The sequence below is a fragment of the Nanorana parkeri genome, unplaced genomic scaffold (assembly GCF_000935625.1).
Source record: "Nanorana parkeri isolate BGI_ZX_2015 unplaced genomic scaffold, ASM93562v1 scaffold2266, whole genome shotgun sequence".
Lineage (NCBI taxonomy): Eukaryota > Metazoa > Chordata > Amphibia > Anura > Dicroglossidae > Nanorana > Nanorana parkeri.
In genome coordinates this window covers 82,490-109,447 of record NW_017308534.1, presented here as the reverse complement: position 1 = coordinate 109,447, position 26,958 = coordinate 82,490, and the positions used below count along the sequence as shown (strand labels likewise).

General features: G+C 45.4%; 1 protein-coding gene across 2 annotated transcripts in view; it reads left to right on the top strand.

The window, feature by feature from the left end:
* The window catches only part of JOSD1 (Josephin domain containing 1), a 155,446-nt gene that overhangs the window by 63,333 nt on the left and 65,155 nt on the right, over positions 1-26,958 (top strand). For both annotated transcript variants that reach the window (XM_018573189.1, XM_018573190.1), the window contains exon 2: positions 11,536-11,664. In XM_018573189.1, coding sequence (XP_018428691.1) covers positions 11,536-11,664 — 129 coding nt within the window. The remainder of the gene's footprint in view (positions 1-11,535; positions 11,665-26,958) is intronic.

The window sequence follows — 26,958 nt, the reverse complement described above, 5'->3', positions numbered from 1 at the left end:
GCAATATGGTGATTTCAGGGACCACTTAAAATGTATGCAAAACAACCACATGTGTTCTTCTATTGTCCATGACAGACCTTCCCCCATGTTGATGTCTGAGTGCATTTAAATGGAGCAATGTCATTTGGTTTCCAATACTCTGCCACACCCTGAGAAAAATCCAAGTCACTCCTTTTTTTTCCTAGATAGGCAGTGTCTAAGATCTGTCTATCAAAAATTATGTGCAAGATGAACGCTATGAATGTTGTCCAATTGCCACCACAAGTTTGGCCTGCTGCTACTTCTCCAGGGTCCCAAATTTGGATATGCAGTTTCGCCTCATTACGGATCCTGGAAATAAACATCAAGAGCAGTATCATTATTCTTAGCAGTCAATACCTTTTTACACCTACATGTAACTCCACTAATATGCCTAGGTTCAGACCAGGCTCTCATCTCAATCTATCCTAGCTGGGGGGCATTTGTAAGCCGCACCAAAAGAAAACAAAAAAAATGATATTAAGGAACCTTTCCATCAAAGATGTATCATAGATGTCAATTATTTTAGCTTCAAACAGCCCCCTAAACCTAATAACTGGTTGGGCCACCCTTAGCATCAAGAACTGCAATCAAGCGTTTGCGATAACTTGCAATGAGTCTGTTACAGCGCTGTGCAGGGATTTTGGTCCACTCATCTTTGCAGAATTCAGCCACATTGAAAGGTTTTCGAGCATGAACCGCCTTTTTAAGGTCATGCCACAGCATCTCAATAGGATTCAGGTCAGTACTTTGACTAGGCCACTCCAAAGCCTTTATTTTGTTTTTCTTCTGCCATTCAGAGGTGAAGAAGTGTTGGGGGCCAACACTTTTTCACACAACTGTGTGTGTGTGTGTATATATAATTTCTGCCCACAGGCTTGATTCAGTCACGAAAAGATTGACTTAGCACGTTTTATTAAATCATATTAATAACGTGCTGGATTAGTCTGACCCAGGGGCGGACTAGGCCCGGGGGCAGGGTGGCATTTGCCACTGCAGCAGCAGAGCGGCCTAGAGGGGAGATATGAAATGCTTACGGCGGCGGGTGGCGTTTGCAAAGGTTTGGAGAGGCTTGGAGGGCAATTGCCATCCTGCCCCCGGGCCCAGTCCGCCTCTGGATAGTTTCCTCCGCCCACCTCAGCTGCCATTGGTGGGAGAGGAAGACTGCCTAACTGCAGTTGGACGGCTTCTGCTGCACAGGAGAGAGAGCACCTGGAGCCGGCTGGACGTATAGGAAACCCTGTACTTTCTTTGTGACCTGTACTGACCTCTGTATTGTGCGTGAGCCCTGCTAAAATTTAACCAGTCAGCATGACCGGACTATAGCCTTGCAATTTATGCTAAAATTTTTTGGGGACAGATAGAGCTTTCTTTGGGGGGGGGTATTTTTTTTTTTACTATATAATGAAAAAAGTACCATAAATGTAAAAAAAAAGTTTCCCTACGTTATGTTATAAAAAAACATTTTATTCTTACCCATATTTTTAGTAAAACATAAAAGTCTGGGTCACGTCGGGTAAATAGACACCAAACATGTCAAGCCTTAAAATTGCGTGTGCCAGCAAAATAGCAAAAAACACCCATAGGCGACGAATAAAACGCTTTTACTGCTCATCAGTTCAGTGTTATCAGTGATTAATGGCTCTAAAATTATTGCTCTCACTCCGACGTTTGCGGCGATATGAAAAATGTTCAGCACAATAGGCGCAATCGTCGTTTTTGCACGTCGGCGCACCCAACACATATCTGCGTTTGTATGTGGGGGGCGGGGACTTAAAATATGTTTTTTCTTTTTTTTTTATGATTCTTTAAAGGAGAATTATGAGGTTATATTTTTCCTTAAATTTTTTTTTTTTTTTTTTTTTTTTTTTTTTTTACACAACTTTTTATTGCTATTACATGGGGGGGCTAAGAAGCCCCATATGTGATAGCCAATTTACATGACAGGTCCTCTTTATGGAGACATCAGGGGTCTCCAAGACCCCTAATGTCACCTAGGGACCCCCAGAGAAGCTGATGAAGCCGAGATCTGCTTCATCAGCTTCTGTAGCTGGGAGAATGACACTGAATGCAGGAAGTGATGTAGTATACAGTACATCACTTCCTGCATTTGGGGACTGAGAGGAGATCAAAGGGAGTTTGTATACTGAACTCCCTTTTGATCTCCTGTCACAGAGCCGTGCCGGTCCCGGCCGCATCGGGCACAGCAGATATCGGGACCGGCAACGGCAGTGACAGCTGCTAATACAAGCGATCGAGCGTCTCGATCGCTTGAATGTAAAGCTGCTCGTCGGGCTCCACTATATTACGAAAAGTATTGGGACACCTGTCCAATTCATTGGATTCAGATGTTTCGTGACATTTCCTTGCTACTAAATATTCCGCGGTCACCTGTTAGTAGTATTATAACAAAGTGGAAGCAACTGGGAACAACAGCAACTCAGCCACAAAGTGGTAGGCCACGTAAAATGACAGAGCGGGGTCAGCGTATGCTGAAGTGCGCAGAAGTCGCCAACTGTCTGCAGAGTCAATAACTACAGACCTCCAAACTTCGTCTGGCCTTCAGATTGGCACAACAACAGTGCGTAGAGAGCTTCATGGAATGGGTTTCCATGGCCGAGCAGCTGCATCCAAGCCTTACATCACCAAGTGTAATGCAAAGCGTCGGATGCAGTGGCGTAAAGCACGCCTCACTGGACTCTAGAGAGTGGAGACCTGTTCTCTGGAGTCATGAATCCCGCTTCTCTGTCTGGCAATCCGATAGACGTGTCTGGGTTTGGCGGTTGCCAGGAGAACGGTACTTGCCTGACTGCATTGTGCCAAGTGCAAAGTTTGGTGGGGGGGGGATTATGGTGTGGGGGTGTTTGTCAGGGGTTGGGCTTGGGCCCTTAGTTCCACTGAAGGGACTCTTAAGGGATCAAGCATACCAAGACATTTTGGACAATTTCATGCTCCCAACTTTGTGGGAACAGTTTGGGGATGGCCCCTTCCTGTTCCAACATGACTGTGCACCAGTCCACAAAGCAAGGTCCATTAAGACATGGATGAGCGAGTTTGGGATGGAGGAACTTGACTGGCCTGCACAGAGTCCTGACCTCACTCCGATGGAACACCTTTGGGATGAATTGGAGCGGATACTGCGGGCCTGGCCTTTTCGTCCAACATCAGTACCTGACCTCACAAATGGTCCAACATTCCCATAGACACACTCCTAAACCTTGTGGACGCCTTCCCAGAAGAGTTGAACCTGTTATAGCGGCAAAGGGTGGAGCCAACCCAATACTGAACCCTACGGACTCAGACTGGGATGCCATTAAAGTTCATGTGTAAAGGCCGGCATCCCAATACTTTTGGCAATATAGTGTATATATAGATACACACATACATATGAGAATTTATGAGGAAACAAAAAATATGAGAAAGGTTGGCGACCTCTGCACTAAGTCACATCTCTTCTTTTGTTTACCACAACGTTTTATAATTCCATTGGTAGGTACAAAAATCGTTATTATATTACTTTTGAATCAAAAAGTACATGTATACATAAGTATTTTGCTACCGGATATTTTGGGTATGTATAGAAGTACCAACATTTGAAGAACAAAATAAGAGGGAATGCGATCAAATTCTCCCAGAAACATTGCCACTTCAGCACGGTTGTCAGATTAAACAGCAATACTCCAAATTGTGAATCTTTTGTTAATAAACACAAATAAAGGAAGACCCGAAGACGGTGCGCTAGTGAGCAGCCAAGCAAGATGGCCGCACCTTAACCTGGCTGAACTACACCCGGACATGAACTCGCCTCAATCCTCGCCTGAACCCAAGCATTTGCCCCGCTTCTACTCGCTTTGTCTCCCCGTAATGGTAGTGACCCATCATGGGGAAAAACAGCGGCTCCAACAACAACCGTGCTCGAGGAAAAGCGACACCGGCCTCATCCCGCACTCCAGGTAAATTGGCGCCGTCCCCGCCGAAGGTAGATCCTCAGCCCTCCTCGCAGGAATTGGTGGCAGACAATGACGCTCTTCTAATGGGAGTGCTCCTTCCCCCCATGCCCTGTATTCAACCTGAAGTGACATGCAGGGACTCGGAACTCTTGGATCGCTTCAAACTCCTGCAGAATGAGCTGAATGCGGCCACAGACAAACTTGCGGCACGTCTTCCCTGAGACATCAAAGAACTGGGGACGCGACTCCATGACATTGAATACAATTTGGATGATGTAATCTCGGTCGTGGACTCTCATGAGCAGGACTTGGATTCCATTAAATCTGACCTCTCCACCACTTTTGACAAACCAGAGGACTTGGAAAATAGAAATAGACGCGAGACGCGGCAACATTCGCTTGCGGGGCATACCGGAACAAGACCTTAAAGCCACAGTTACAGGCATGTTTTGGGAGCTGGTCCCACATTACCCGGTCGAGCGACTCGAGATGGACCACGTACACCTAGCCCTGGGCACGAAAAGACCTGATGGCCCTCCAAGGGATGTGATCCTCAAACACGCCTATCGTACCAAAGAAGCGATCATAAAGGCAGCCTGGAAGAGACACGATCTCTCTTTTCAAAATTTCAAATATCGGGTATTTTCTGATCTGGCTCCCCAGACCTTGCTAAAACGAAAAGCCCTGAAGCCATACCTGTCTGCGTTGCAACAACATCGCATCAAATACAAATAGGGCTTCCCACTGAAAGCATCCTTCTCCTATAAGGGTCAATCATACTCTTTCACCGCACCAGAGGATGCAGGTCCTCTCTTGGAGTCGCTACATCTCATGAACCCGGAGGCTACGGGCTTAGAGCCGCCATCCTCACACACCCATTCGCCTGACGCCTCTATGGGAACGTGGGCCTCGGACCTGCCGCAACTGTCCCAGCAAGATTCGGGAGTTACAACAATCCCAGGAGGACTCCATTGGCTGACGCTATCAAGGCTTCATATAGCAGTGAGTCCAATACACCTCCGTGGCATGTTCCGCTGTTGTTTCCCGTGTTCTTTATCTTCTACGGATTTCTCCCATTAGCCACTTTGGGAGGCCTGCCTTGGTACCTTTTTTTTATTGTTTGCTGCAGTGTTCCCATTCGCCCTGGAGAACTACTATATGGGTATAGTTATACATTTGTTTTGTTGGTTTCTTGTTTCTAATGGCAGACTTTGCATTTCCATGGGACTGGGGGGACTATGCATGTTGATCCAATGTGCGTCGTGTCAAGCTTTCCCCCCCAAACAATTATCCTACTGTTATTGCAGGTCTTTTGTTATATGCTTGCCGTTCTACCGTACAGAACCATATACTCTGCTGCACTGTGCTGTCTTACCATGAGCTGTCTTCGCCGGGAGGGACACCTGGACCACCACTATCCTTCGGGATGGTGTCCTATGGTCACCTTCATGGTCCTACCCTCCCAAGCAGAGGTCGTACAAAACGTGAGGTGAGACAATTGTATTATAAGGAGGTTTATCTCCCAGTCATATACACACTGCTACACCCCTCCTGGATGGGGGGGGCGTGGGACCTGGTCGCTAACGGCTATTGCTGGGGGGGTCCGGTTCTACGCCACCCTCTCCGGACCACACCGGACAGGACCACTTCATGTGATGAGAACCTACTCATGGGTCACCTTGGCGGGGTTGGGATCCAGTAGGTGGATCTACCGCAGAGTACACTGCGACCACTGGAACACTCTCCCCCACGGAGGCCTCCCAAAAATCTCAGGTATGTAAATGTTCTTTATGACTTGTACTACCAGTACCTTGGCGAACTGTTTTCCACTCCAGTTAAACTGTTCACGTCCGGGTGCCATGAGCACCCCACATTTAGTGATGCTGTCCAGCATTGTGAATTCCTGCATTGGCAGCTTTTTCAGATCGATACTCTTCTGTTGTATCTGTCCTGTATCTTCATGCCCTTCCCCCCCCCCTCTCCCCTTCCTCTCTGTCTTCTCCCTGTCTTTCTTTTACCCCTGATGGTGGTGGATCCCCCTGCTTGGTGGGTCAACTCCGCATTGTCTGCTTTACTCCGGTCCTCCCTACACTAGCTCATTGGAACTGTTGTCACAATGCAGTCCTCCTTTAACATATCTCATAATGTCCAGGGTCTCAACTCGCCCTCCAAACGTAGAAAAGCCTTTAATTATTATGCCTCCCGCAATATCAATATTGTGGGACTCCAGGAAACAAGATTCACTGATACTTCCAAACCCACATTTTTTCATAAAGCTTATCCACAAATTTTCCAGGCAACCTTCCGAGAGAAGAAAAGAGGGGTCCTCTTGGCATTTCACAGATGCACCCCTTTTATTTGCTCCAAAGAAAAAGCTGATCCTACAGGCAGATACCTGTTGTTGAAGGGCTCTTTGCAAGACGTAAATATCACGATAGTCACCTATTACGCCCCAAATACGAGACAGTCTCACTTCTTCTCTCACCTCTTGCAGGTGATCGAGAAACACAAATCGGACACTCTGCTAGTGATGGGGGACACAAACATTGTTCTGAGTAGCAAATTAGATAGGCGAGCCTCTGGCTCTCATCCTACAGCTGCATCTTTTAGCGACAGTACCATTGCCCTTTATGAACACTTTTGTCTGAGCATGCCCTCTTAGATGTATGGAGAGAGAAGAACCCTACCACAAGAGATTACACATTCTATTCTAATCATGACAGTTTCTCTCATAGATCACATTTTCACAACTCCAACCTTTTTACCCTTTGTCAGATCATGCCCTAGTTATTCTTTCTTTTATCTCTCTATCATTAAGCCCTACCTCCTATCATTGGAGGCTAAATGATTCTCTGCTCACATTTGAAGACTCTGCGGAGCTGGTCCGCAGCTTCTTAATTAGATACTTCACGGAAAACATAGATTCGGTCTCCTCTCCCATATCGTTGTGGGAGGCCCATAAGGCAACAATCCGAGGAGATCTCATACAATTGGCGTCACGTAGAAAAAGGGAACGTGAAGGTAAAATCCAGACTCTTGACGCAGAATTGTAACGCTTGGAATCACAGTGGAAAACGAATCCCTCCACTCTAACACGCAAGCAGGTAGGGTTGACTTGAATCTTCTCAACAACGATGTTGAAAAGCAAATAAGATGTACTAAACGTCGGTTTTATGCCAGAGCTAACAAACCCGGCTCTATGCTGGCAAATTTTTTGAATGCTAAACCCAGGGCAGCGCGCTCGCTCAAACTTCAACTATCCAATGGCTCCCTGACTGCGAACCCAACCCATATTGTGTCTAAATTTGCTAACATACTGGCCAAACTTTACAATACACCTTCCACCTTGATTCTAATAGGGCTGATGCTCTTTTTTTTCTGATTTCCCTGTCTCTGCCCTATCTGGACTTATGGTGGAGATGATGAAGGCGGATGTCACAACCTCAGAAGTTCAATTGAAGATTTAAACAACTTAAAGGAGAACTATGAGGTGAGTGCTTTTCACTCACCTCATAGTTCTAGCTGACCTGTGACAATGAAACTGTCGCGGCTCAGTAGATCGGGAGGTGAGCGAACACATACCGGCGTTCGCTCACCTCTCGATCCTGTCACGGCTCTCTGCCATGACAGGGGAGGGGCTGGATTCCCCGCTCCGATCCGCCAGCACTGACTGGCGGAACGGACAGGGAGGGGGCGGGTACAGCTGGCTCTGCCTCTAGATAGGCAGAGCCAGCTGTCAGTTGGACGGATCCCGGCATAATTGTCGGGATCCGCTTCAGCTGCGGCGTCTCGGTATACTGAGCCTAGGGTGACGGGAGGACGCTAGTTTGTATCCTCCCGTTACCCTAAGGAGAACTATGGGGAAAAGCCTTAACCCCATAGTTCTCCTTTTAAAACTGCTAAATCACCTGGCCCAGATGGTTTCACACCATTATATTAGAAGAAGTTCTCAGAATGATTGACACCCCACCTAACAAATCTGTTTAATCATTTAAGAACTGGCTCGCAGCTGCACCCTTCCTCCTTACTGAGTCGGGTGGTAATGCTTGCTAAGCCAGGGAAGGACAGTGCAGATCCCAAAAGTTCATGGCCCATATCCCTATTAAATGTGGACATTAAGATACTCTCCAAAATACTGGCCACTAGGATCAGCAGGCTAACACTCCGGGCATGTTGTTAACTCTAGATATACAAAAAGCATTTAACAGTGTCTCTTGTGATTATTTGCATTACATTCTTTAAAAGTGGGGATTTCCGCCACGCTTCCTACAATGGATACGAGTTTTGTAGCGGGACCCGTCTGCTAGCGTCCGCTATCTCCACTATTCTTCCAGACATTTTAAGATCCGTAGGGGGACGAGACAGGGCTGCCCCCTCTCCCCAATCCTATTCATTCTGGTGATTGAGCCGCTGGCTTATCTCATATGCCAAAATCCTGATATCCATGGGGTAATGGTTGATAACACCGACTATAAACTAAATATGACCTTCTCCTCGCAGTAACCCAGCCTCCGATATCGTTGCCAAACGTCTCCTTTTTGAAATCCTTTGCACAGGTCTCGGGTCTCTCTTGAGGAGAAATCATTAGCTCTTAATATATCCCTTCCACGGGCAACAATGGACTCTTTAAGACAAAACTTCACTTTCGGTTGGCGCACCTCCCACCTAGACTACCTTGGACTTTTCTTAACCAGAGAGTATAGCTCACTTTATAGAACTAACTATATCCCTATGTTCAAATCCCTAAAAGACTTAATGACCTCTTGGGCCTGTCATAATTTATCCTGGATAGGGAAGATTTATGCTGTCAAGATGACAATACTCCCAAAACGACTCTATCTTTTTAGGACTGTGCCAGTTGCGATCCCAGGATCTGCGCTTCGCTCCTTTCAAAATCAGGTCCTAACCTTCATCTGGGGGAATTCCAGACCGCGAATTTCTAAACACTCCATATGTGCCCACAGGCGACGGCGGGTTGGGTCTTCCACATTTCTAGAAATACTTCCAAGCTGCTCAGATAGCTCCCCTACCTAATCTTTATGTATCTACGCGGGCGCCGCTATGGGTGGAGCTGAAAAGTGTGTTCTGTGCTCCGACTTCAGCGCTCCCATGGCTTTCGCGAAGTTCACGCCCCAGGACCCTTATTCCAGGGATGAGGCATACCCTCTCTGTGTGGGATAGTACCAAATATTATAGCAAATTGATCTCTCCTCACTTACCTTTGCTACCCATACTGGGAAACCCACTGTTCCCACCCGGGATAGAGTCTCCTGGGGCGTTCACCTGGTGGAAATCGCATGGTCAATAAACTATGGGCTCAAACGTTGCGCCTAATGAGAACTCTTTTTCACACCAACATACTTAGAGACCCCTGATTTGCTCTTTTGCATCTTAAACCTCAGAATCTTACGAAGACTCAGCACAAGCTGGTAGTCTTTATTTTCAGCATTCTTTTAGACACCCAGATGAAGTTTGTAAAGACTTGGGAACCTTGGATAAACTATGCACACCCAGATATCCATCCTAACAGCCTAACCACCATTTAAATACCCTACCCTGGCCGGGGGATTCGACTACCACCAAACTTTAGCCCCCTTTCCCCTTCTCACCCTACCTCCTCTTCAGCCTCGCTCCTTCATTCACCCTACTGTTCTTCCCACTTTAATGCTTGTTAAATTGAGTTAGTGGAATCTGTCTAATGTCTCCAGCAACTCATGATTGCTCTGGTAATCCACTATATTGTATACTGTATGCAGTTTATGTATGCACTTTCTGTATGACCCTCATATTTTCTTGTAAAACTTAATAAACACTTTGCAAAGAAAGACCCGAAGGCAACAGAACTGTTCAAAGAACCATGCAACAAGCGTTTATTTTTGCGGCACAAACGAATGGCGTTTGTTTTGATAATTCAGCAACATGGGGTGCAAAGTGGGTGGGGTTTCAGCAACTATAACGCACAATATCTCCTAAACCAAAGCAGCACAAACGTTGTTTTTTTTTTTTCGGCACAAGCACGGGACAAACGAATGGCGTGTTTGTTTTTAAAATTCAGCAACGTGGGTGGGGCTTGCATTGTATTGAATGTTTAATATCTCAGAAACCGAACCGGCACAAACGCTTGTTTTTGCGGCACAAATCAGCACAAACGTGGCACAAACAAATGGTATATTTTTATTCAGGTTTTTCAAACATAGGGTGCCAACTTCACACAGCTGTATTTACAGTCTTCTAACCTGCTTATTTTGATTTATATTGGCAATATGTCATACTTTATATTTGCTGTAGAGCAGTGGTTCTCAACCTTTCTAGGGCCGGGACCCCTTGGTAACATTTGCCAAGTTGTGGTGACCCCCAACGGTAAAATTTAGGGATGACGCGGCTGCTGCAGCGACATCTGGCGGCGTGGTGGGAGAACTGACACTGCTGCGCTAGGAGAGGGCTGAGGAGGACTCTCACCGAGCACAGCAGAAATCACACAGCGACCCACAGGTTGAGAACCACTGTTGTAACAGCTAAAATGGCAAACCATATAACACAAGCCGAGGGTGTCAGCTTTTATTATTAATAATAATGATGATAATCTAATAGCTATCTAATAGTGGGAGACTCCCGGCGACCCCTGGCAAATTGTCAATCGACCCCCGAAGGGGTCCCGACCCACAGGTTGAGAACCGCTGCTGTAGAGGATCATGTAAACATTGAAAAAAGTTGTGTGTGTGTACTACAAAAGTATGAATCATGAAGGTAAAGCATAATAGTGCTACATAGGAATAAATAAATACAGCAAACTCGCTTGCTGCTGTTTGCTGATCAAATAATATACAGACTTGCAGCTTAGTAACCAATGGTAGTAATAATCTTTTTTACACAGCAAAGTAGAGTCTAAAAAAAAGTTTTTGCTCTGTACGTTGTGACGGGTTTGCTGTTCTCTTTTGTGCCTACTGCTGACAGTGCGGAGCCACTCTAAGAGATGTCATTGTGTTCTGCGGTGTCATGTCACTCTGGTTCTCTTTCATCCCACTGCACACCTGTCAGAATGCTGCACAGCTTTATTTCTTGTCTTAAGGTGGCCATACACTTTACAACCCTTGCAAGACTTTTGTCTTGCGAGGGTTGTAAAGTAATCTAAAAAACGTACGATCTGCCCATCTTGGACAGGCAGATCGTACTTGTAATCATCCCAAGCAAATGCAAACGCGTAGTGTGCGCGTGCACACTCCGGCCCGTTCGGCAGTTGTCGAACAAGCAGGCCACTAACTCGCCGAGAATCGTACGATTCTCGGCGGGTTTTCCAGCCTGCTTGTTCGACGGAAGACGTGCGACAGTACAGTAGAAACGGTTGCACGCCTTTCATACACTTTGCGATTATCATACGATCGCGGGATTTCCCGCGATTCTCGTACGATAATCGTACAGTGTATGGGCACCTTTATTACCGGATCTGTGGAGGTTTTGTTCAATTCAGCTGCTGCAACTTTGCTTCCAAATTTCTATTCCTCTTTCTTGTGCTGTAGGAATATACTTTTTCTATCTGCTGAAAAAAAATTTTCATCATCCATTTTAGGTTGTCCCCCAATACGCTGGTGACCCCACACAAGAAAAACATGTTGGGCAATGGAAACTACGATGTCAATGTGATTATGGCAGCACTTCAAACCAAGGGATATGAAGCTGTGTGGTGGGATAAGAGAAGGTACAAGTACGATGACCAAAATAATGCTTTATTTTCAGTATATTTGTAAATGTCACAACTGCATATATTTTTGTAAAATGTAGATAGATTCAGTGCCCTATAAAAAAAGGACATGGAAGAAAGCTCTTTTTTTTCTCAGCTTAGAAAGGGGTTCTTTACAGTAAGAGTGGCTATGCTGTGTAGTGCTTTTTCACATGAGCAATGGGGCAATACCTAATGGAGAAAACACAATTGTGGCATTAAAAAAGGACTGGGTGGTCTTTTAAAACTAATAATATGCAGAGTTATAATTACTAAAGGTTAAGAGAGAAATATTTTGATCCAGGGAATTGTGCTGATAGACCCTCCAGAAGTCATAAGGGATTTTTTCCTCATGTGGCAAAGTTGGCAACAGTTGCCTTCAGCTGAACCATTATTTCAGCTACATTGACTTTCCAATTAAGCTGTGTGAGTAAAAAAAAGCAGTCCTGATGTGGCATTGAATGCAAACCTATAGGCAAACCTCACTAGCATGGTAGAGAAGAATGTCTATTCTTCTCTACCATTTTATTGAACAGAATGTCAGTTGAAAAACCAGTGCTTTCGGGACCTCGCAGAGTCCCTTCATCAGGCTCAACATTGACAACTAACAAACAAAACTGTGGGGGAGATATATCAAAACTGGAGCAAACAGAATCTGGAGCAGTTGCCCATGGCAACCAATTGACATTTTCAAAACTTTCCCGAGCAAACTGAAGAAAGATGAGACAGAACAGCTGATTGGCTGCAGTTCAAATCTGCTCCAGATTTTGTCCACTCCAGTTTTAATGAATACCCCCTTGTGAGTTAAAATAGACATAGTTGTGAGACAACCCATGTAACCACCCCCCATCACGCCCACCTATGACATCACATGATTATATAACATATTATATAACATGTTTATATAAAGAATAGAGAGGTTATGTAATCTTAATAAGATTACTGATAACCATACATATCACCAATAGTGTGTAAAAAGGGATCAAAAAGCGACTACTGTATGAGGAGAAATGACAGTGCAGTTTGCCTTGTGTAACAACCACGTTGACGAGCAGCTGCTTGGTGCCCATTGTGCTGGACGCTAAAGTCCAGTTCAGTCGCAGTGAGTTCCCTGTCGGGAACACCACTGACGTATGCCTTGTGCGGGAGACAGGAGTGTGGGCAGCTCAGAGGACATTGGGCGGAGTCAGTCTATGAGCTGAGGCAGCGAGTCACTGTTGTCCATATTTGCCATGGTTCCAATGGAATGCACTGCCATTGTAAAGCAGTAGTGTCCTGTAAAGCGCGCTGTCATGGCAACAGGCCTCTCGCTTAGTCTGAGTCCGAAATGGCCATAACAACGAGGTAATACGTCCTATGTCGGCTATGTGTATAGACAAAATGACTGACCCAGCACCAGCTCAGTATTTAGCGGAATTAGCGAAAGAGGTTCAGGGAAATAGTAAGGTAAAGTCAGTTCCCTAAACTGTGATGTCACAGGTGAGCGTGACGGAGGGTGGTTACATGGTTGTCTCACAACTGTATGTCTATTTAAACTCAGTTTTGTTTGTTAGTTTTTGATGTTGAGCCTGATGACGGGACCCTGCGAGGTCCCGAAAGTGCTTGTTTTTCAACTGACGGAAATCCGTTCAATAAAATGAACAGTTGATGATCCTAAAAGGATTTTCGGTGCGCTAGTGACATTCTTCTCTACCAAACCTATGTGATAGCAGCGCCATCTGCAGTCATTTCAGCACCCATCCCCATCATTGGGATTTCCGGTAAGGAGTGCGACAAGTTCTCCTCTACAACCTGAATTCACACCGGCAGCCACGTTACTTGTGACTTTTCAATAAACTTCTAACAAAGAAGTAAACAGTGCAATGTGTTATCAGCACTTTGCCAGGCAATGCACACCAACAGCTGTGCGTTGCCTGACTGATGTGCTGATCGCAACGCACTGTTTACTTTTTTTGTTAGAAGTTTATTGAAAAGTCACAAGTGATGTTTTATTATGTTCTATGGGTAACAGCGTGGTGCGATGCGGTTATACCGCACTGTGCTGAAAAAAAAATACTGTGCGCCGTACTTCTTTTCAGCGCCCTTTATTGCAATGCGGTGGTGTGAACTTGGCCCATCTAAAACAAATCGAATCGAAATTACCTTGTCTTGCATTGGGGCTGTGCTGGAACAAATAGCTAGGGTCACCTGAATGCATCTGTTGTGACTCGGCTCTTAGACAGAGCAGTGGTGTCTCTCTCTTGGCTGGATTGTTCATGAGAGTAAATCGGGGACACAGTGACACCACTGTGCAGCCTGAAACTGCAATGTTGTTATAGCTGTTGCAGGAGGTAAATTTGGATGACTATAAAGGACTTCTGTAGGTGAGACTGTCTTCAGAGAACATCACAAAACTGATAATGAATTAGGTTAAGGAAAGTTGGACAACAATAACAAAACTAAATTAGGGAGGTGCACTCTATGAAATGTAGGTTCACTTTAATGTAATGTTATGTTACACTTGCTTTAAAGTGTATGTCAAGCCAAATGTTTTTTTAGTTTTGGAGTGGTTAGGTTTTTACTGATATTTGGGAGAGGTCTACTCCCACTTCCTGTTCTGCTGATGGTTTACCTGACAGGAAGTGAGAAGAACTCTACTGCAGCAACACAGACAGACTTTTCTTTAACCACTTCCAGCAGGTTCATGTAAATGTACATCATTCGCTGGAAGTGGTTATACCAAGAACACGGCTGCAGCTTGGTACCGGTTTAAACTAGGGATGCACCCATATATCGGCCGCCGAAACATATTGGTCGAAAATGGCACTTTTGGCAAAATGCCGAAAGTGCCATTTTCCTGCCGATCGGCGCGTCCCTGCTTTCTTTCCTCCCCGCTGGGAGATGCTCTGTGTCCCAGCGGGGAGGAATGAAAGTGTGACAGCCTGCCGAGCGCTGTGGGAGGAGAGCGCTGTAAGCGGCCGGCGTCTATTTACCCAGCGTGACCCCCATCTTTTGTATTTTTACTCAAAAATTAGGTATTATGTTTCTGTGCACCAAATTTCATTTTAGTGCATTTTATCCTAAAAATACTTGTTTTGATAAACATTTGTTCAAATGACATGCACAAAAAACGGCAACTAGCATCTTTTTATTCTACAGGTCCTCTGCTTTCAGAAAATGTATTATTGTTTGGGGGGGTCTGAAGCTGTTTTCTAGCCAAAAATTCATATTTTATCATGTGTGCGCAAAAGTAAGAAATTGCTCTGGGCAGGAAGTGGTTAATAGTTGGGGAAGGCTAGAATCCCTGTCAGATTTGTATTTCTGTCTGTGTCATTTGCAGATTTTCATTTTATTTGTCTAGCTGGGGAAACTGTTGTTGGCAGGACAAGAATGAGGGGAAATCTCTCTAATACAGCCCCAGATGGCAGTAAAAACCTTACAGGTGTTCTAACCCTGCCCTACTATATCCAAAACAAAAATAGTTTTTGGCTTGAAATGCACATTAACGTTACTGACACTAGCTATAACTAGGGATGTTCAGATACCAGTGCTGATACTTGGTATTTTTACGAGAACTACCAGAGTTGCAGCTCCGACTGGGCCCTGGCTCTCCACCACTGTCATGAAATCATTAGTCTGTATTGTTTTAGAAAAACTGCCACATGATGCTAAATAAAAATGTATCAGTGTTATGGAAATTCGCTTGGTTAAACGCACAAATCCATGCCGCACTAAAGTATGCCAAACACAAAGAATTTCCCCCGTACTTAAAAGCACAGTTGTATTAAGCTCTTTTGTGCAAGGAGTGGAGGTACCCCTGTAGAGTCATATAGAGTCAGGACACAGGTGGTGCTTTCATCGTGAAGGTTCCGTTCTTAGAGAGCTTCTGTCTCTCACTACACAGCTTTTATTTTGTCAGACGGGAAGTGATGTCTCAAAGAGGAAACCAGGAAATTATGTCAACCAACATCACTTCCTCAATACATCAACATATCATAGCCAGCCAACAAAGCACATGTACACAAAAGAAAAGGAAGTGTATGTCTATATCATAGTAGAAGCGGTGTGCATAGCCCATAGACCCGTGTGCACAGCTGCATGCTTTTCCTAGCCGCCATCTTTCCAGACCCACAAACACAATCTCCCATTACCACTGGAGCGAACCTTATCCAGCACTGCTCAGTGAGCAATGCCCAATAACGTTACTATGATTCCTATGAATGGAAGCTTATCTGCAGGGACAATGCCATACTATCTCCAGCGTGCTTATCAGACGCATCAGAAATACGAACGCACGTTCCTTTCATAAAGGCAGATATGTATCTTAAATAATACTGTGTCCTCAAAGCAAGTTGTATACACACCAAACCAATAAATCCGCGTTTTGCGCAGGGGCCCTAGCTTGCGTCCACACACACTTGCTAAAAAAACACTGCTCCGCCACGCATATGATATCTACTCCAATAGTTTACACGCGCTGATTTAAATCCGGGTCACGCTCCAATCGAGCATGGCACAGAAATCCAGACACTGAGAGACATGATGACAATATTACAAAATACTAAAACACATCCTAGTAAAATTTCCACAACAATCAGTAATTGGTATCTGTGAGTACTTGGACAAGTATTGGTACTTTTACTTGGTCTCTGGAAAAAATGGGTCCGGTGCATCCCTAGTGTGTGTGTGTGTGTGTGTGAAATGATTATTTGATCCCCTGCAGATTTTGTAAGTTTGCCCACTTACAAAGAAATGAAAGGTCTATCATTTTTATCATAGGTGTTTTTTAAATGGTAGAGACAGACTATCAACCTAAATTCCAGAAAAAAACACAGGATACAAATGTTATAAATTGAGTTGCAGTTCAGTGAGTAAAATAAATACAGTAATACCTTGGTTTACAAGTAACTTGGTTTGAGAGCGTTTTGCAAGACAAGCAAACATTTCTGAAAAATTTTGCCTTGATATACAAGCAATGTCTTGCAATAAGAGCAAAATTTTGTAGAAAAGCGCCACCCGAATAAGGCTGTAGCAGTGCGAGCGATGAGACTGTTTAACGACAACACAATGTCACATTGGATAGATTCCTTGTTAAGGTTTCACGAAATGAAAAAGATTCCATTGAGTCAAGAGATAGCAGTGATTCCGTTAGAGATAGTGAAAGTCGTCCTACACAATAATCCTCCTCTCTCTCGCCCCCCTCACACCAGCCACGAAGGTACCTGTAATTGGTTTATTTTTCTTTATATTTTATACAGTATTATATTACAGTACAGTATTGTAATCATTTTTTTATGATTTCCGGAACGAATTATGCTCTTAAACCAAGGTATTACTGTATTTGATCCCCTACCAACCAACAATTATTCTGGCTCCCACAGACTGGCTATGTGGTACACAGATTAGTCCTGTCAATTTCAGAATGTGCTCCTAACGACCACTCGTTCTGTATATAAAAAGACACCTGTCCACAGAATATCTTTCTTCCATTCAAACCTGACCACCATGGGCAAGACCGAAGAGCTTTCAAAGGACCATAGGGACAAGATTGTAGACCAACGTGGAATGTTACCAACGTTTTCGATCGTCGATTATTCGGCTATCTATTACCTTGCCTGTTTGCAACTCCACAATCAAGTCACGCCCACTGAACGCGCACGCCGCCGCGGCCCAGCTCCCGGCTCTCCTCCAATCCCGGCGCTCCTCGCATCTAGCCGGGCCGATCACATGATGGGTGCCAGGGATGTGAGCGCGACGGGTGTCAGCCGGGGGACGGAGACTATGGCTGGGGACGAGCCGGCATCCAGGCTAAACCTTTCAGCAGAAGACATGGAGGGAATGTTCAGACAGTAAGTTTTTACTTCCACCACTCCAAGCTTGCTCCTGTGATGGACTACAATCTCAATACAAACTAGTAGTCCATCACTGGAGCCTTTTTTTTTTTATCCGATTTAATCGAACCTAATAATCGGCTAACTAATCGATTATGAAAATAATCGTTAGCTGCAGCCCTAGTGTGTATTTTCAAATAATACACTAAAACAGGGATGCACAAGTCCCAGGGGCCCTGTAGCAAATGCTCCTTAAAAATGATAGCTGCCTCCTAACTTTTTAGAGTTTTTTTTTTTTTCTTGTCTAGCTTTGGAGCTGGAAATGTATCAGTACTTGTACTTGGACCAAGTATGGTACTTGGTATCTGAACATCCAATAGCATAACGTGATGAAGAAACACTGACAATCTTTCATTTGTCGTATACTGAGGTAAAGTCTCAAAAAGATGTCACTCTTTACCAAAGCATGTCATTTGGTTTAAATAGTAAATACAACACCATATTTTCCCCAGTCATCTTCTAGCATAGCATATGAGAGAGGCTCCTTCTGCAAGGACAGAAAATGCATTACCAAAAGGTTAAAACATTAGATAAAAAGACACTCCTACAAACCCACCTCAGTTGTTTTTTTTTGTGTTTCCTTCGGCCGAACAGGAGAAACATTGCAATGTTTTATTGTTTTACTTCAGTCCATTATGCAATGCCGACTCCGAACCAGGGACAGTGGATCCTGGAGATTGGCATAGCTAGGCTTCCAGATCGGACTCCCCACCCGATTAGTGGCCTAGGTTTCCTTCCACAATTGAAGGGGCGGCAACCATCCTCTGAGGCGTGAGTGACTCCAGATGGAGATCAAAATAACGTGTTATTGTCTTGCTCGCCGCAAGGGGTGCCCCCCTGAATCTGCTCCCACTGCACTGGCTCCGTGTGTCCCTATGTGCCTTATTCCCCTTTCCCACGCTGGAGGCCTGGGGATCCTGATTGACCTGGGCCCCCCATGGCAGTTGTGGGTGGGGTCTGGGTCTCTCTGACTTCTGCACATTGAGGTTGCTGGCGGGATTTGGTCCCCCTGAAAGGGGGCTTACCGTGCTTGGAGGGTCGCCAGAGGCCCGCTGGGGAATGAATAGGCATTGATTCGGCCAGGTGCCGGTCTTCTGGGAGCAATGGCGGCGGAGTCCAGGCAAAAGTGACATCACGGGCGCATCTCCGGTGCGTCACTTCCAGTTTTCGGATCGAGGAACTGGGCGTGCGTTCCAAGCTGTTTCGCATGCTCAGTGTTTTAAGGAGCAGATGGAGGGGGTCATGGCGGTGTTGGCAGCAGCTACAAACGCTCGGCAATGCTACAGAACGTTGGGACACATCGTTATACCTGACTGGGTCCACATACAGTCAGAAGGGACACCAGGAGTGGGCCAGGTGCGCGGTCAGCGGACAGGTCACCATGCCTTCAGACGCTGGACCACAGGCTGCCTCTCCTGATCTGGGAGACTTGGGCACTGGCGCAAAGGTAGGTGAGTTTTTATTGGGGAAATTCTCTCCTGCATGTCCCTGCTTGCATGGGGGGGAGGGGGGCTGCTTTGGCAGGGCAAGCGAGTAGCTCTCTGCACTATATCCAGGTTTTTTGGGGGGGATACACGCAGTGTGGCATGTGGACAAGGGCACGAGGGCTGAAACCGGCTTATTTTTTATTCTCCACAGGTCTAAGCCCCTTGCTCCAGCTACTACTACTTGCCCAAAGGGTAGAAGATGCGCCTCTTGCAACCTCAAGCTGTCATCTTGGTCGAAGCCCTTGTGCACAGGATGTGTAGAGAAACCTGGTATCCAAAGAGTCAGCTGGGATGTTTAAGGATCTTTATTGATACCATAAGGGAGGAAATGGTCTCTACATTTCGGTCTTTACGGTCTGTCATTCAGAGCACAGGGCCTATTTTAGGGGGGCAAAGTAATCCGGGTTGCTCGAGTGTCTACACTGAGAGTCTAGCCAGTGGAGAGGCACCCAGTGATTGTTCCAATTCCCCACAGAGGCCAGATGATCAGTCTGAGGAAGATTTTCAGGAACCAAAAAGGGCCAAATACCTGTTTCCTGCCTTTGAGACCGGGGAGTTGTTAAAGGACATTTGGGATACCTTAGGATTGAAGGAAGAAATTACTGAGCTCTCGGTACATGATAAAAAGTACAAGGGGCTTCAGACCGAAAAGGGCCGCACATATATCCTTGCAGGATATGATTAAGACTAGATGAAAAGAATATCCTCTTTTCTTGGTGTTCCCATTCAGATTTAAAAGCAAAAGTTTCCCAGCACACTCGAAAAGAATATCCTCTTTTCTTGGTGTTCCCATTCAGATTTAAAAGCAAAAGTTTCCCAGCACACTCGCCAGCCAGCATACAAAAAAACTTGTCTCACCGCTAAGGTTAAAAACAGAGGTTTAGATGCATGTCTTCTGCAGAAAATGTGAAAGCCGCGCCAAGGCACCTCTATATAGTGCGGCCCTAACTCTAAAACTATGAGAGTCTCCATCTTGGAGCACATGTGGCAAAAGCTCAAATTGGGTGCAGGTTTGTCAGGAGGAAGCCCAACCTCCCTTAAAAGGCACAGGGACACACAAGGGACCCCGCACATCACAACGGCAGCTGAGACCCCCCCATGCGTCACTGCACCAAATCAGTCAAGCAAAACAAATGGCAAACACACTCATCAATTTGTTACCAGCTTTCTCTCATAGTTTAGAATTAGGACCACACTATATAGAGGTGCCTTGGCGCGGCTTTCACATTTTCCGCAGAAGACATGCATCTAAACCTAAGGTTAAAACCTGTTTTTAACCTTAGCGGTGAGACAAGTTTTTTTGTATGCTGGCTGGCGAGTGTGCTGGGAAACTTTTGCTTTTAAATCTGAATGGGAACACCAAGAAAAGAGGATATTCTTTTCATCTAGTCTTAATCATATCCTGCAAGGATATATGTGCGGCCCTTTTCGGTCTGAAGCCCCTTGTACTTTTTATCATGTACCGAGAGCTCAGTAATTTCTTCCTTCAATCCTAAGGTATCCCAAATGTCCTTTAACAACTCCCCGGTCTCAAAGGCAGGAAACAGGTATTTGGCCCTTTAAACTATGAGAGAAAGCTGGTAACAAATTGATGAGAGTGTTTGCCATTTGTTTTGCTTGACTGATTTGGTGCAGTGACGCATGGGGGGGTCTCAGCTGCCGTTGTGATGTGCGGGGTCCCTTGTGTGTCCCTGTGCCTTTTAAGGGAGGTTGGGCTTTCTCCTGACAAACCTGCACCCAATTTGAGCTTTTGCCACATGTGCTCCAAGATGGAGACTCTCATAGTTTTAGAGTTAGGTCCGCACTATATAGAGGTGCCTTGGCGCGGCTTTAACATTTTTTGCAGAAGACGTGTATCTAAACCTCTGTTTTTAACTTTAACGTTGAGACAAGTTTTTTTGCATGCTGGCTGGTGAGTGTGCTGGGAAACTTTTTGCTTTTGTACTGTATTAAGCCCTCCCATGTGCACCTTGCTATAAAGCGGGTAACAAATTGATGAATGCGTTTGCCATTTGTTTTGCTTGACCTATTCAGATTTAAATGCAGATTTCCCTTTGCTGAGGAGGACGCAGCAATTTGGGGAAAATTACCGAAATTGGACGCATCGCTATCTAAGGTCTTAAAACAGTCGGATTTGTCTTATGAGGATATGGGGGCGCTGAAAGACCCCCATGGACAAAAAGGTGGAATTTTTGCGCAGGAAAGGTTGGCAGGCAGCCAGTGCTGGGTTCAAGCCTGGCCTCGCAATCATGTGTGTGGCCAGGACCTTGGACATCTGGCTTGCGCAGCTGTGGTCACACTTGGAAGGAGGTAGTGAGAGGGAACAAATCTTGGATTCCCTCCCTGTCCTGAGCAAGGCCGTGTCCTACATAGCTGAGGCTTCTGCAGAGGTCGGCGAGAACTACGGCCTTGATTAACTCATCCAGAAGGGCGTTATGGCTGAAAACTTGGACTGGTGACGCAGCCTCCAAGGCGAAGCTTTGCGGATTGCCCTTTAAAGGGGATCTGCTTTTTGGGCAAGAATTGGAGACTGTGTTAGACAGGTCTGCAGACAGAAAAAAGGGTTTTCTCCCCCCCAAGAAACAACAACTAAAGAAAGTTTTTGGGGGGGCAAAGGGGACAAAACCTAAGGAAAGGTAAGGGGCAGGACCAGCCCAAAAGCTGGGCCTTCAAAAGAGGGAAGGCTAAGAGTGGCTTCCTCTTTAACCCTCCTCAACCTGGGCCCAAACCACAGTGACACCATGACCAAGGTGGGCAGAAGGCTGGGGGACTTCCTCCCACGTTGGGCAGCACTTTTGGACAACAAGGTCATCCGGGAACTTATAAAATCGGGATACAGGATAGAATTGACCTAGAGTCCACCCCCTCCCAGATATTTAATCACATCACTCGCCAAGGATCCAGAAAAGGCGAGGCTTGTGAAGGTGTCCCTTCAAGACCTGCTGGACCAAGGGGTGATTGTACAGGTGCCAAAGCAGGAAGAATGGAGGGGGTTTTATTCTCCATTTTGTTTTTACGGATGAAACCCTCTGGAAAAGGCAGGTTGATTTTAAACCTGAAACCTTTAAACAAGGTGGTACGTTGCCAAAAGTTCTGTATGGAGTCAATCTTCTTTTTAAGGGACTTGCTACCACAGGGGGCGTTCTTGGCAATGATAGATCTCAGGGATGCATATTTACACATCCCGATACGGAAGTCCTCTCAGAATATGCTGCGGTTTGCGGTCAGAGGACCGACTGGAGTTCTCCATTTTCAGTACAGGGCACTGTCGTCCACACCGAGGATTTTTACCAAGGTGCTGGCAGAAGCCCTTGCCCCCCTGAGGGTGAGACTAGTAGTGGTTGTGCCGTATTTGGACGACCTATTTTTTTGCCCCCTTTGGAGACCTCCTCTGGCTGAAATTGGAACTCGCCATCAGCCACCTGATGAGTTGCGGTGGCTACTGAACAGGGAGAAGTCCCAGCTGGACCCTTCGCAGACTGTGAAATATTTGGGGTACTGGATAGATGCCTGCAACAGGCTGATTTCTCTCCCTCAGGAGAAGGTCTCCCTCCTGGGTGAAGAAGCCATGAACCTTTATCTAGCGAAGGAGGCATTCTGCAGATCAATCATGAGGGTTCTGGGCCTGATGACATCGGCCATGCCGGCTGTCTTCTGGGCGCAGCGGCACTCCAGGCCTCTTCAGAACTTGCTCTTGAGTCAGTGGGGAGGAGAATCAGAAGGTCTGGACAGGGGGTTGGTACTAACGGACCCCGTCAGACAATCCTTGCTTTGGTGGACAGACAGTCAAAACTTGGGGGAGGCAGTTTGTGGAGTCAGCTGGAACCTCTCGGGGTCACAAAGGATGCCCGCACGTAGGGGTGGGGAGCCCACCTTCAGGATCTCATGTGCCGAAAGTGGACCTTTTTGCTTCAGCAGCAAACAAAAAGGTGGACCAGTTCTTCTCCCTTAAACGGAAACGACGGATGTCTGGTGGTGGACGCATTTGCCCATCCTTGGAAATTCCGGTTGGCGTATATTTTAAGTCGCCCCCCCCCAGCACTTGATTCCAAAGGTTATTCGGAAGCTTGAGAGGGGAGAGACTGCATTACTGTTGGTCGCCCCATTCTGGCAGAAGAGGCCTTGGTTCACAGCACTGCTGGATTTGAGCAGGGACAAGGAAGGAGGAGGATCTTTTGACGCAGGGTGTGGTGCGTCACCCGCAGGTACAAGCACTGCGTCTAACGGCCTGGTTACTGAGAGGGACATCTTAGTGGGTAAGGGTCTCTCTGAGAAGGTAGTGTACACTCTCCTTTGCAGCAGGAAAGCCTCCACGTCAGTTATCTACCACAAGGTGGGGAAGGTTTTTTCCGCTTGGTGGGAGTCGCCACTACCGGGACGGTGGCACAGGTTTTAGAATTCTTACAAGAAGGATTAGATAGGAACCTTGCTTAGAGCACCCTGAAGGTTCAGGTGCCAGCACTATCCAATTTTTTAGATGTCAGGCTTGCAGAGGTGCGCCTCGTGAGAAGATTCCTAAGGGTGGCTGGGAGATTGAGGCCCCCAAAGGTTAAATGTTTTCCCGCATGGGACCTGTCCATAATACTTCAGGGGTTCCTCGGACCACCTTTCGAGCCCATTGCAGACTGTTCCATCAGGGCACTCACTTTGAAAAGTAGCGCTTCTGGTGGCCCTATTGCACGATCTTGTCGGACAGGATTGCATTGCGACCTGATCCAGCCTTCTTACCGAAGGTGGCCTCTACCTTTCATAGGATGCAAGAGATCGTCATCCCTTCTTTTTCCAATAATCCTAAGAATGACACGGAAAGGGGATGGCAGGGCATAGATGTGAAGCGATGCATGCTGGAGTATCTGTCCAAGACTAGTGATTGGAGGAAGTCGAGTAACCTTTTCGTCTTGTTCCAAGGACCAAAGAAAGGCAGTAGAGCTTTCAAACGCACTATAGCTAGATGGATTAGGGTTGCCGTTTCCGAGACTTACCAATCTCAGGGAAAAGGGCCACCTGAACATTGCACTGCGCATTCCACCAGAGCTTGGGCTACCTCTTGGATGGAAAGAGCAGGGGCAACCCCAGATCAGATCTGCAGAGCAGCCACCTGGTCCAGCTTCCAGACATTCGTCAGACACTACAGGCTTGATCTGCTGGCTCATCAGGACTAAGCTTTTAGCAGGAAGGTCCTGCAGGCACCCTAAGTGAGTAAGCATGGTTCTCGCTAATCCTCTCATTGGCTGTCCTGGAAGATGACTGGGGAAAACATGAGTTAGGTACCTGGTAACTCTGTTTCCAGGAATCTTCCAGGACAGCAAGTTCCCTCCCAATGCTGAAGATTAAGGAGGTGCTAGACCCTAAAAGGTCAGGCGATATAAGCATTCGAAAAGACAAAGAAGGTGCTAGCGGCTTCTCGTGTGACGGCCTTCGGTCTTTAAATATTACTGAGGTGGGTTTGTAGGAGTGTCTTTTTATCTGATGTGGATGATGTGTTTCCTGTTTCAGGCAGGCGGAGCCCTCTCTCTCATTGGCTGTCCTGGAAGATTCCTGGAAACAGCGTTACCAGGTACCTAACTCATGTTTCCCCCTCCTGTCAGAGGTTAGAGATTCTCCTGCCTGCTTCTTTCCTCAAATCCCCTCCCCTTACGGGCAGGAGGAGGACTTTGGCTGTCAGCCACTTGCATCTTGTCTGGGATTCTTCTTCTTCTTCTCTCTTCTTCTCTCTTCTTTTCTTTTTCTTTTTCAAGTTCGTAAGGATATTTTCCTGCATTGGAAAAAAGAACCACACCTACTGTGGATTCGTGAAACAGGCTGGTTACCTCAATTCTACAATTTTATAAAGCTACTTGCACTAGTGGAGGCTATTCGTTATAGTTTGACAAAGTCTCTGGGCTCTGTGGATTAATAATACTGACCCGTTTGCTGTCCTTTGAGATGCAGTTTCTTCACGAACGCCTTTATTTGTTCTACTTTGTTATAATGTGTTTCTGATTTTCCCCATGCAGGGTTGGGTTTTCAGGAATCTTTGTTCTGTCTTGTTGGTTATGGAGTTGGTTGCTTTAAAAGGGGTACTCTTAGGCCTTGGTTTTGGGGTCTATATGTTGTAAGGCTCTGTGATGTTTCACATCACAGGCTTCAGGGCCTCTAAACTTAAATTGTCCCTGGAAGATTTAGATATGTTGAAAGCTATTTACATCCAGGAAGAGAAAATTCATCTTTCCCTGCAGATGTACCAGGGTCTTCAGGAAAATAAGAATTGTGTATTCCACATAGTTCTGTTGGTCTCTATTTATTCAGAGACTAGACTTTTTTTTTTTTCCCCCCTCTAACGTTCTTAAGTGCAGATTCCCTTTTGATCAGGATCCATAACACTTCTGTAATTAAAGTCCTAATATGGATGTACCATCTTCCAAGGTGTCCCAAGAAAACAAACCTTGCCTTAGAGGACATAGACATTTGAAAAGACCCAGTGGATTAGAAGAGTGATTTTCTTAAAAGCCTTGGATTCAGTATTGTCTAACTTAAAGCCAGCCTTAAATTTAGAATTCTGGGTTTCAAAGTTTTTATTGGTTTTCCATAATGTATAACAAGTTATAAGACAGATTTGTAACAAATTTTTCAATAAAGAAGAAGAAAAAAGGCAATAAATTCAACATTTTCAAAACAACCTTAATTTTTATTATAAGAAATTTATAGATATCTTAGCGCCTCATATGGAAGCCTTTTTTAACTCTTTACATTCAGGCGCCTCTTTGGACCCGGATCTGAATAGAGCTTATATAATCATTATTCCTAAGCCGCATAAAGACCCAGGGGAAGAGTCTAATTATAGACCAATCTCATTAATAAACAATGACATAAAATTCCTATCCAAAATCTATGCCAATAGACTTAATAGCTTTATAGGCAATTATATTCATCGAGATCAAGTAGGCTTTATTGGGGGAAGACAAGGCCCAGATCAGGTTAGAAGAGCTATAGATCTAATCGCATTGCTTAATCACCCATGGGATGACAACTCTCCCCAACAAGGAATGTTGTTATCTATAGACCTGGAAAAAGCATTTGATTCGGTTTCTTGGAAATATCTTCTACAACTTCTTAAATCCTGGGGATTTGGACCTAAATTTCTTAATTTAATAAATGCCCTTTACTCCTCTCCTGCAGCGCAGATCCGCTTACAAGGTTATTTTTCAGACCCTATTCAAATCCGAAGGGGAACTAGGCAGGGATGCCCCCTCTCGCCATTACTATTTGCTATAGCAATTGAACCCTTGGCAATACTTTTCCGCAATAGCTTAGATATTAAAGGGATAAAATGTTTCTCAGATGAACATAAATGTGCCTTGTTCGCGGACGATATGCTGCTATTCGTAACCTCTCCATTGGTGTCGCTACCTAACATTATAGCTTTGTTGGAACAATACGCACAGATATTAGGACTCCAAATTTAACTCCTCCAAATCAGTAGCATTAAACATCAATCTTCCAGCGGAAACCTGGTCGGGTCTTAAAAACTCGTTTCCATTTAATTGGCTTACAGACCTTCTACAATATCTGGGAGTGAAACTCACTCCCCTCTATGACAAACTATATATGGCAAATTTCCCTCCACTATACAAATCTCTAAGGGAAGATATGACCAGATGGTCTACATATAACATTTCATGGATAGGACGAATCCATTCAATCAAAATGACTCTATTCCCTAAAATATTGTACCTATTTAGGACTCTACCAATCCCGATCCAACGCACAGAACTTATTAATTTCCAGAGATTTAGAATTCTGTCTCAAATGTAGTCACATCTGTTCCCAAGCTCTATCTGTCCCCAAAAAATGGTATAAAATTCATTTCAGTACAGCGTTACATGACTGAATAAATGTCAAAGTACCTCAGTGCTGAATACTGAAAAATGGCCCGA